The 12,343-nt window shown below is 46.2% G+C and overlaps 1 protein-coding gene across 1 annotated transcript in view; it reads right to left on the reverse strand.

Annotated features, from left to right (window-relative positions):
* Positions 1-12,343, reverse strand: part of CPM (carboxypeptidase M) — a 158,917-nt gene that overhangs the window by 18,146 nt on the left and 128,428 nt on the right. Inside the window, exons 4-5 of the mRNA XM_069764631.1 lie at positions 11,856-12,028; positions 5,231-5,415 (exon numbers count right to left, since the gene is read on the reverse strand). Coding sequence (XP_069620732.1) covers positions 5,231-5,415; positions 11,856-12,028 — 358 coding nt within the window. The remainder of the gene's footprint in view (positions 1-5,230; positions 5,416-11,855; positions 12,029-12,343) is intronic.

Raw genomic sequence — 12,343 nt, forward strand, 5'->3', positions numbered from 1 at the left:
GTGACACTGCTGAGATGTTATGGAGGCCCAGGATGCTTCAATAGCGGCCTTAAGCTCATCCAGAGTGTTGGGTCTTGCGTCTCTCAACTTTCTCTTCACAATATCCCACAGATTCTCTATGCGGGGGGCGGCCGGCGCTGCAGGAGAAAGGAAAAAAAAAAAAAAAGACGACCCTTTAAATCTTCGGGCGGCGCCGTCCGCCGCCACGACCAGGCTCCCCCCGCCCCTGGGCCCCCGCCCCCCGCTCTATACTCACCTCTCCTGGTTCCTGCGGCGCCGGCAGCTACAGCGTCCTCTGACTCTGCGACGTCTCAGAGCAGAGGGCGCGATGACGTCACTACTGTGCGCGCCGCTCTGCCTCTCTGTCCTGAGCGTCGCAGAGCCGGAGAGACGCTGACTGCACCGGACCTGCGCTAGGAACGGGAGAGGTGAGGATTTTACTTTTTTTTTTTTCTTTATGTCTGACTCTGGGGGCAATGCTGGAGACCATTGGGCAGATTGCTGGACACACCGGGGCAATACTGGAGACCATGGGGCAGATTGCTGGACACACTGGGGCAATACTGGAGACCATGGGGCAGATTGCTGGACACACTGGGGCAATACTGGAGACCATGGGGCAGATTGCTGGACACACTGGGGCAATACTGGAGACCATGGGGCAGATTGCTGGACACACTGGGGCAATACTGGAGACCATGGGGCAGATTGCTGGACACACTGGGGCAATACTGGAGACCATGGGGCAGATTGCTGGACACACTGGGGCAATACTGGAGACCATGGGGCAGATTGCTGGACACACTGGGGCAATACTGGAGACCATGGGGCAGATTGCTGGACACACTGGGGCAATACTGGAGACCATGGGGCAGATTGCTGGACACACTGGGGCAATACTGGAGACCATGGGGCAGAATGCTGGACACACTGGGGCAATACTGGAGACCATGGGGCAGAATGCTGGACACACCGGGGCAATACTGGAGACCATGGGGCAGATTGCTGGACACACTGGGGCAATACTGGAGACCATGGGGCAGAATGCTGGACACACCGGGGCAATACTGGAGACCATGGGGCAGATTGCTGGACACACTGGGGCAATACTGAAGACCATGGGGCAGAATGCTGGACACACTGGGGCAATACTGGAGACCATGGGGCAGAATGCTGGACACACTGGGGCAATACAGGAGACCATGGGGCAGATTGCTGGACACACTGGGGCAGATTGCTGGACACACTGGGGGTAATATGCTGGACACACTGGGGGTAATATGCTGGACACAATGGGGGTAATATGCTGGACACACTGGGGCAGATTGCTGGACAACATGGGGGTAATATGCTGGACACACTGGGGCAGATTGCTGGACACACTGGGGGCAGGACTTGGGGCATGATTGGAGACATGGGGCATGATTGGAGACACGGGGCAGGATTGGATCATGGGGCAGGACGGATACGATGGAGGCTGGTGGGGCAGGATGGGGAGATCATATGGGGCAGGATGGGGAGATCATATGGTGTAGAATGGATAGTCATGAGGGCAGGATACGAGAACATATGGCTGGAGCCAGGAATGAGATAAACGGGGCCAGGGTGGGGAATAGTGTTACCATAGGGGCTAATTAAGGGATATTATTACTGCAGTGATGTATTTATTTTATTTTTTGAGTATACTGTTTTAAATGGGGGGGCGGTACTGTTATTGTGCAGAGTGACACTATATCGCCTTTTTGTCTTCATGTGGTGTAATGTAGAAGTTGTGAAAAATTAAGTAATGTGTTCTGCAAGCGGAGCTCGAGATAACTGTGTTATTTCCTGCAGAAACGAGTCCTGGCTGGAAGAAATGATGGCGGTCTGTGCTGGATGAAAGATGAAGGACTTCACCTAGAGACGTCACTGGTGAGTCAGTGTTACCTATACACTGACACTATACACTGTATACTATATACAGAGGTCCTGTGTACAATGTCACCAGTGATCTCTGTATTACCTCTACACAGACACTGCATACTAAGTACAGATCTCCTGTGAATACTGGCACTTATGGTGATTGTGTTGTTTTTTTTTTATTACTGATCAGTATTGTAGTATTCAGTCACTATGTGGTGGTAATATGTGGTCTGGAAATGGTGCTGTGGTATTTGTCCCTTGTATGTAGTATTATTCGGTCACTATGTGGTCTGGTCACGGTGTGGTGGTATTAAGTCACAGGTTTGGCATGTGGGGGTGACACCATTAGGCCCAGTTTAAGTTCTACAAAACAGGAAAACCATTTTTGGTAACCTTTGTGTGTATTGAGCCGGGGGGGGGGGGGGGGGGGGCGCCAAACTCGGGAACAGCCCCGGGCGGCAAAAGCTCTAGCTACGCCTCTGCATAGCATAGACCAATGTGATAGACAGAGAAGCTGCTAACAGGCAGGGACAACTGTAATGTACACATGGTTGCTGGAGCAATGGTGATCGACTGACCGAACCCCCTCTCCCCCTGTATCACCCTTGACTGTACCCCCTCCTGTGTATCACTCCAATTACACATCTTCCCTGTATCACTCCTTACTGCACCCCCTCCCCCTGAATCACCCCCGACTGACTGAGCTCTCTCCTTAAGTATCACCACTGACTGAGCCCCTCTCTCTGTATCACCCCTCACTGACTGAGCATTTTCTTCCTGTATCACCCCTGACTGAGCATCTGCTCCCTATATCACCCCTGACTGAGCCCCCTCCCCCTGTGTTGCTCCTGGCTGACTGAGCCCCCTCTCCCTGTATCATGCCTGACTGACTGAGCCCACTCTCACTGACTCACCCCTGACTACACCCCTTAAACATGTATCACCCCTGACTGCACCCCCTCCCCCTGTATCACCCCTGACTGACTGAGCTCTTTCCCCTGTATAAGCCCTGACTGCACCCCCTCCATCAGTATCTCCTCTGACTGACAGCTCCCTTCCTGTATCACCCGACTGAATCCCCTCCCCTGTATCAGCCCTGACTGACTGATAATCTTCTCCCTGTATCACCCCTGACTGACTGAATCCCCTCTCCCCCTGTATCACCCCTGACTGCAACTCTCCCCCTTATCACCAGTGACTGCACCCCCTCCCGTTTTTCATCCCCGACCTAGCCCCATCCCTGGTATCACCTCTCACTGCAGCTCTTCCCCTTATCGCCCCTGACTGCACCCCCTCTTTTGTAACACGCCTGATTGCACATCTTCTTCTTATTACCCCTTTCTGCACGCCCTCCCCCATATCACCCCTGACTGAGCCCCCTCCCCCTGTATCTCCACTAACTGACTAAACGTTTTCTTCTCCGACTACTAACAAAATGAGGCCATCATAAAAAGTTATGGCCTTCTATGTGGTAGAAAGATTACTGTAAAAAGTGTATGGGGGTTGTGAGGGAAAGCTCTTTTGATACATAAAGGATTTAGGGCCCCCACCACTATGAGGGGGTACATTCACATAATGTATTTGCTGCAGACCTTCTACGATGGAAATCCCACAGGAGATTAACAGCAGAAATATCCACACAGGCATTGTGCAGATACAGCTGCATTTACTACAAGACAATGATGCGCCTTTACTACTGACCTGATCCTTTGTATTATATAGGATGAAGATGGTCATGTCAAATCCGCAGCGTTGGATTTTTTCAGTGTATGGATGAGATGTCCTAAAATCCCATCCATTACATTGGAGGTATAAATGTATAAAACATCGGTTTAGTGGTTAATACGTATCAGGGGACATTTATCATTGAGTTTGCAACAAAATGTGCCTCCAGCTCTTCCTATAACATTAAGACGTGTAATACCTTATCCTATACCCTAGTATTAGCATGTTTTACCTCACATTTGGTGGTCTTGTATTTATTTCTATGTAGCCTCATAGTGGGCCCCAAGAATGATTTTCTCTGGATGGCCCAAGGTGTTCCAGTCTGACGCTGTATACGGCTTAAAATGATGTATGAAAGTGCAGACTGAGACTCCGTCAGCATAATTACAGGCAATGGCCCCGTCTGCACATATGCCTGAATCCCGTTTTAAAGGGGTTCGGACGTGAGCCCCAATAGAACCACTGAACGCAAGGTTAAATGTGATGGGAACATTGCCTATCTGATATATACAGCAGTACTTTCCAAAAAGGAGTGCTCTGGGAGGCTTTGTCACTTATATGTTTAGTGCTGTACAAAGCAAAGGCAGAATGAAGTGCAGACAGACTCCAACAGTCAGCTGGGCTGCTCCCTTTAGCTTATCCATAACTGTCTGTGCTTGATTGATACATTCATCGCAGGAAACAGTAAAAAAAACATATGTGGGAGCTGGTCTGGACTTCATTCTGTGAGAAATTCAGGTTGCATAACACAGCTGACGGCCCCCCTAATGCAGAATTAGTAGATACAGCACCAGCTTCTTCTCTAGTACACTCCAAGTTAGTACAGACGGTGAAAAAGAAACTCAGTCTTATTTTCCAGCCTTGAAGAAAACACATTCTTCTATGGAAAATACAAATTTTTATATCGAGTGTTTTCTTAATGTTTGTATACTATAAAATTTCTTTAAAAAATAGGTTTTTTTCCAAGCATGAACAAATATATATATTTTTGTAGCAACATAGTGGTGCAGCTTTTCACTGCAATACTACTGTTCTATGTAACGCTATGGGCTCGATACATCAAAGCTTTTTCAGCAGTATTATGATGTAAAAAGCTTTGAAAAATGGCATGATTATGGTGCAACTTAAGGCTGCACTAAAACTTTGCATCCTTTTTTCTTGCATTTTGCGCCATTTTCGCCCAGAACTGACAAAGTGGGTAAAAATTAATGACAGGCGGTGGTGTTTGCTGGAGTAAAATTTGTGACGTAGTCGCCACTCAAATATCAAGGTGCACACCCCTCGTCCAATGCTCCTAATTCATGAAGAAGTGTGTGCGCCTTCAGGATTCTGGGGCGTATGACTCCAGCCCATCTCTTCATCAGGATCGGTGTGAATACCGCCATTCTTGATGAATCAGGCCGTATGTTAATTGATGTGGACAACTCCTGCAGAAGGAATCATTGTAGGCATTCTGCGGTTCCTAGGTTGTGTTAGTATCTAAAACCATTCTATTTTCTTGTGTTCAAGGCATTCACATTATAGAACATGCTCAATGTGGGAATTGTAGATCTGTTTCACTGTATATCAGAGATCCGTGAGACATAGATAAATAGAATCTTACCAGTATACGAGTTATCATAAGGGTAGCTGGCAACCATAGCACCACCATGGAAATTAGCAGAGAGCACAAAACTTTCAGTGGTAATCCAGTCTATAACTGCTTGTGTTTCTGGCTGGATCAGATCCGTGTTCACTTCAAATGCATCGGGAAAATTCCTGTTCAGATCAAAGCCGTTTTTATTCATCCTAAATATTGAAATTTGAAGGTATAAATTGAATGTAGAATTACAAAATATCCTCAGATGTGAACAAATAATAACATTAAGTATAGTACGTTTCCTGTGCGACACACTGAATATATGGCATAAATACAGGGAACTCCACAGTAGAGATGTGCGAATATGTTTGGAAAACGATTGCCAAATCCGAATGTGCTCTATTTGTACCATATTCGTGCCGATTTTATGTTTGATGATCATTTCTGAACATATTCGCTCATCTGTACTCCCACTGACTCCAATGGCGATCGGCTATGTTTGGCAAATATGGCAGTCGTAATCCGAACCGAATATTGAAATATTCGCTCATCTCTACTCCACAACAATACGTTTCTTCTGAAGGCTAATCACTTTGTGTGATGGGTCAGAACGCTATCAGAGCAGTGAAAAGGTTGTGCGCCAGTATTATAAAATCATGTTCAAGATCATATATGAAACCTAGTGGTACGTTGTATAATAAATTCTTATTCTAGCAGGTGTTTCAAGGCCTTTGGGCAGATTTGATTAAAGGGGTATTCCTTTCTATGCATTTATGCCATGAATGTCTAATACAGGCTGGTCCAAACTCTGGGACTCGGACTTATTTCCAGAATCACGGTTTCCAAATTTTCTGTAGAGGAAACTGTTGGCTACGCATCCAAACGTAGAGTACACACGGAAAGGTGATCACGCATGTACTGGTTTCTCTCTTAAAGCATCACTCAAGAGTTTGGGGTTTCTTTTTCAGCGCTGCAGTGACGCCTTAAATGTGAGCCCCCTGCTGCCATTCTTATACTCTCCTTCAGGCAGCTTCACCTTTTACTGACACCACTCTAGTCCAGTGGTGCCATCTTGTGCCCATAACTTCTGACTGGCTGGAAGTCTGCAGCTACGTCACAAGTAGTGATGAGGATCTTGGGCGTGCTCGTATGTTATGTTCGGGTCTCTGCGGCTACATGATGTGCAGTTGGATCAAGACAAAAAGTCCTTACAAATAAGTTATTAACCCATCAATACGGGTAACACTTCAGACACATACAAAATACCATATATTTCTTAGCACTTCCCTTCAAATATATTTCATTAGGGGCAAAAAAAAAAAAAAAATTGAAGTGACAACAAAAGTTAAATTATCTTAAATACAATTTTTTATTATTTCATACAAAAACAGTACTGTATTAAAATTCAGAGGCAAGGTACTGGAAAAACAAAGGTTATTCTATATACTGACCACCCTATTACATTTTGTATGATGTGCAGTCGTTAGACAGCCTGAACATGTGGGGATTCACTAATAAACAGGAAATGCTCACGTGTGTTCAGGCTGTCTAACATCTGCAAATCATGCAGCCGCAGGGACTGGAACATAATATACAAGCATGCCCAGATAACACCTGAGCATGTTTGGATAAGATGTTATCCCAGCACATTCGCCCGTCACTAGCCACAAGCAGTGATGAGTATACTCATTAATCGAGATTTCCCGAGCATGCTCGAGTGGTCTCCGAGTATTTGGGCATGCTCAGAGATTTAGTTTGTGTGACCGCAGCTATATAATTTATGGCTGCTAGACAGCCTGAGTACGTGCAGGGATTGCCTGTTTGTTAGGGAATCCCCACATGTATTCAGGCTGTCTAGCAGCCACAAATCAGTGGCGTATCTAGGGGGGGGCAGCCGGGGCATGTGCCCCGGGCGCAGCTGGCAGGGGGGCGCAGTTGGGCCGCCAAATGTCTCCCCTGGCAGCTGCATTCTGCCGCCCCTGCACTCGGAGTCAGCTGTTCTCTATGTCGGACTGTCAAGCTGACATCCGGCACAGAGACGCTGCAGCGCGCGGCTCCCAGTGTTCAATTGTACTCGTATCTTACGGACATGAGTACAATTGAACATCTGACTGCAGTGCCTGTCTAGAATGGAGCTGAGGTAAGATGTCACCGGAAGGGGCGGGGCCTCCTTCAGTCCAGTGAAGACAGATAGCAGGAACCAGGAAGCTGCTGGAGTCGTGAGGAGGACTGAGGGTCTGCAGCATGCAGCCATGTGAGGAGATTACCGAAGTGTGTGGGGATTGGAGGGATAATGATGAGGGGCTGTGTAGTGGATGATGAGAAGCTGTGGGGATTGGAGGGATAATGATGAGGGGCTGTGTAGTGGATGATGAGAAGCTGTGGGGATTGGAGGGATAATGATGAGGGGCTGTGTAGTGGATGATGAGAAGCTGTGGGGAATGGAGGGATAATGATGAGGGGCTGTGTAGTGGATGATGAGAGGCTGTGGGGAATGGAGGGATAATGATGAGGGGCTGTGTAGTGGATGATGAGACGCTATGGGGATTGGAGGGATAATGATGAGGGGCTGTGTAGTGGATGATGAGAAGCTGTGGGGAATGGAGGGATAATGATGAGGGGCTGTGTAGTGGATGATGAGAAGCTGTGGGGATTGGAGGGATAATGATGAGGGGCTGTGTAGTGGATGATGAGAAGCTGTGGGGAATGGAGGGATAATGATGAGGGGCTGTGTAGTGGATGATGAGACGCTGTGGGGAATGGAGGGATAATGATGAGGGGCTGTGTAGTGGATGATGAGAGGCTGTGGGGAATGGAGGGATAATGATGAGGGGCTGTGTAGTGGATGATGAGAAGCTGTCTGGGGAATGGAGGGATAATGATGAGGGGCTGTGTAGTTGATGATGAGACGCTGTGGGGAATGGAGGGATAATGATGAGGGGCTGTGTAGTGGATGATGAGACGCTGTGGGGAATGGAGGGATAATGATGAGGGGCTGTGTAGTGGATGATGAGAGGCTGTGGGGAATGGAGGGATAATGATGAGGGGCTGTGTAGTGGATGATGAGAAGCTGTGTGGGGAATGGTGATGGGCTGTGAAGTGGATGATGAGGGGCTGTGTGGGGAATGGAGCATGATGAGGGGCAGTGTGGAAAAAGAAGGAATGATGAGGGGCTGTGTGGGAGAAGGGGGGTGATGAGGGGCTTTGGGGGAGAAGGGGGGTGATGAGGGGCTGTATGGGGGTGATGGGCTGTGTGGGGAATGGGGGATGAGAGGCTGTGTGGGTGATAATGAGGGCCTGTGGGGAATGGGGGGATGATGAGGGGCTCTGTGGAGAAGCGGGGTGATGAGGGCCTTTTTGGGGAATGATGAGGGCCTGTGGGGAATGGGAGGATGATGAGGGACTGTGTAGGGGTGATGAGGGGGAGATGGGGTTGATGAGGGGCTGTGTGGGGGATCAGGAGATGGGGGTGATGAGGGGCTGTGTGGGTAATGGGGGGATTTATTGTGTGGGGTTGAATTGGAGTGGAGATGGGAGATTTGAGGACACAAAATGAACAGCAAAGGGGGTGATGGGGCACAGAATAGAAACTGAGTAGTGGGTTCGTAGCATGGGGGCAGTGTAAGGGCACAGCCAGGAGGGGACAGTATACCAAGGAGGGGGAGTGTGATGAGAGAGTACAGTATAAATACTGGGCCCTATATGGGGGACACAGTGTGAGAGGACAGTGTGAAGAGGGGACCGGTATGGAAAGGAGAGGTCAGTGTGAAGAGCATGTACCATAAGAGGGACAGTGTGGGGGTCATATTTTGTGAAGACAATATAGTGAGGGGCAATTTTTCATTCAGGAGCATTATAATGACACTTGTATCTTTAAGGGCATCGTGAAGATGAAGAAAAGAAGAACGACTCCAGAGACGACATCATCTATAAGGTACCTGGATGTAAATGTTAATTGCGATACTGACTAACTCTCATGTTTTTATTTATGTTAGGAGCATTAAAGGGGATGTCCAGGTTTGTAATGAGTCTGCAGTCATTCTTCGTGACTGCAGACTTCTGAGTTCTCACAGTGCTTATTGCACGCTGTCAGGATTCTCTCGTGCTGGCAATTTACATACATGTGGTCACGTGCTGACTAGACATGTGTGGCCTCCGTCTATGAAAATGAACTGAGCGAGGCCGGGCACGTCTAGTCGGAATGTGTTCAGAATTATACAAATCACATGCTTGTACTGACATGACCGTCCACCAGCAAGGGAGAATCCTAAAAGTGTCCAGTGCATTCGTTGTGAGAATTCAGAAGTCTGCGATGTCAGGATTCAGGTCAGCAGGTTCCAGTAGTCGTCACATGGACACCTCACTCATATGTGACTTTCACACTTATGGTCTGGTGACAACGAGCTTTTCTTCTGCTTCTCAGTTTTTCACTGAACATTGAGAGCATTAGGGAGAGGAGCTTGTGGGTACATGACTAAGTGCGCAAATCGCATATGTGCTGGGGGGGGGGGGGCGCCAAAATGAATTCTTGCCCCGGGTGCCAGAAACCCTAGATACGCCTCTGCCACAAATCATGCAGTTGCGGCGACACAAACTAAATCTCCGAGCATGCCCAAATACTCGGAGACCACTCGAGCATGCTCGGGAAATCTTGAGTAACGAGTATACTCGCTCATCACTAGTCACAAGCCCTCAATGCAAGTCTATGAGACCCAGAACCAGACCAGAAAGAGGCTCTGAGATGTACTGAAAAGTGAGTTCAATCATGCTCCATGAAACACTGGAGCTGCCGACAGGTCACTTTTCGCTGATGAGCGACACTGGAAAAAGATGAAAGCGGCGGCAGGTGAGAATATGAACGGGTGCAGGGGAATGACATTTTAAGCACCACTCTAGCGGTGCAATAAAAACAAATGCTGGAGTGGTGCTTTAAGGGAGGTACAAAATGAATTAGGTATTTTTGCTTGGCTATTTCATTTTTCTTCATAGGTACAGGTCTGAGAAGTTGGATACTTTCCTATTAAACATTTATGGCCTGTGGGTATGCCAGTCAAATATCTTGAATATTTAAAGTCATTTGAGATGTATTATTATCTCAGATCTAGAAATGTGCTAGCCAAGGTCGGGTGGCTCCTCGGCTCCACTCGGGGTACCCGGGATATGCCCCACCAGCTCTACCTAGCTTTGTCCATGCTCACTTCATCAAGTATATAAAAGTTGTAGACAGCCTATAGATGCACCTTGGTTAAACTAGAGAGACGGGGTACAGGAGTTATTTGACAACCATAACTAGATAACTTAGCTGTATTGTCAGAATTTAACACTGCTGTATTTTTCTACAATCTTTGATTTACTAATTATTGAAATATTGGTAGAACCGAGCTATTTATTATATACTTCTATTTACATCAGTGTTATGTAATTTTACTCCCCACAAATCCTTCATGGTATACACTATAAATAATAGAAATAATTATCTTTAATTTAAACGTATATTTAATGTGAAACAGTTGTTTTTAATTTTATAAATTATTAGTACACATGAAAATAGGAAACTGTAACATATCAGAGAAATCTACTTCTTTCTCCTCCTGGACTGTTCTTTCACTTGAGTAAAATCTGTAGTCGGTGAAGACATATTATTACATTACTGAGAACATAGAATCGTATCCGCAGTAGCTGCCATCTCCTATCACAGTAATGTAAAAATCTGACTTCACTAAATACCTAACCAATAAAGCAGACAAACAGCAAAGTATACTGTCCTAAGGCATTAATATAGAGAAAATGCGAGGAAAGAAAAAAAAAAAATATATAATAAATCTTTATTCCAAAACCATTGTAAAGACTTTTTGTGCCCAAAAATGACCACACGGCTACCGCGACACGTGACCTGGGAGCTCAGCCAGCGTGGCGTCACCGTCCCGGACCCCCGTCAAACCGAATATGAAGAGGAAGTTTGGGCTGCAGCTGATCTGAGTTCCTCTTCAAGTTCAACTGACACGAACGCATGGACAGTGACGCCAGCGCCGCGGCCGAGTGCAAATGCCCATGCCGCGGGAGCGGTGAAACACAGGTGGTGTGTATGGGCTTTTTTGCTTTATTAGGGCCCAGGGTGGGGTCCGAGGGGGGTTGTCTTAGTAGTGGGCAACCCTTTTAAATGTTATGCTCTTGTCTTATTTATTAATTTGTAAACCTGCCTGAAGAAGGAGCCTCTGTGATCTGAAAGCTCGCAAGTATATTTTTTCTGGTTAGCCAATAAAGGCATCACTCCAAGAATACTTTTGTGATTTTTGATGCCCAAAAGTATTCACATCGATTTTTCTCTCTACTACACTACAATTATTTGTTGTACATCTTGCAAAAACATTAAAAAACATGGAATAAAAAGAGATCCAAACAAGGAAAACAAAAAAGGTGGGTATGAAGTACAATGGATTGTGGCAACAATGAACAAAGCAACTGAATACAGATTTTACACACGAATTGAGAATTTTGAAAGTGAAAGATCAGTCCAGGAGGAGAAAGAAGCAGATTTCTCTGATAAGATCTATTACAAGTTTTTCATTTTCATGTTTACTATTGATGTATGAAATAAAAATGTAAATGGCGGTTACTTTTTAAACACTAAAATGTTTGGGTTACTTGCCTGCCATTAGTAGAGTCACAGTCAAGAACCGTTGAAGCTTCAAAGCCATCTGGGTTCATTGATGGCATAATATGTATTCTGGTATTGGTTATCAATTGTGTAATATTGTCATCATTTTGATAATTTGTCAGGAGGTAGTCAATCAGATGGAGAAGTATCTCTCTCCCCACTGGCTAGATTAAACAAGACAAGAGCATATATTTTAAAATCCAATATCACTTTATTTACTTATTTCGACCAATTGATGCCATTTAAAATAAAATTTTATAAAAAGGTTTTCTACTTCACACAATTGGTGCATATGGGTAGGATATGCATAAAGATATGATTTGTGGGAGTTTGACCATGAAGACTAGGAAAGTTGACTCTCCCATAAAGGGGTTATGTTATCAAATTAACTCCTTTCCATTTGTTCTGTAAGACAGCTGAGGAGCCAAAAACAAGGGCCCACGGGCCGTACCGTGCTCTCTGCTGACCGCCCACTCACG

Source organism: Ranitomeya imitator, chromosome 4, assembly GCF_032444005.1.
Source record: "Ranitomeya imitator isolate aRanImi1 chromosome 4, aRanImi1.pri, whole genome shotgun sequence".
In the NCBI taxonomy this organism is placed as follows: domain Eukaryota; kingdom Metazoa; phylum Chordata; class Amphibia; order Anura; family Dendrobatidae; genus Ranitomeya; species Ranitomeya imitator.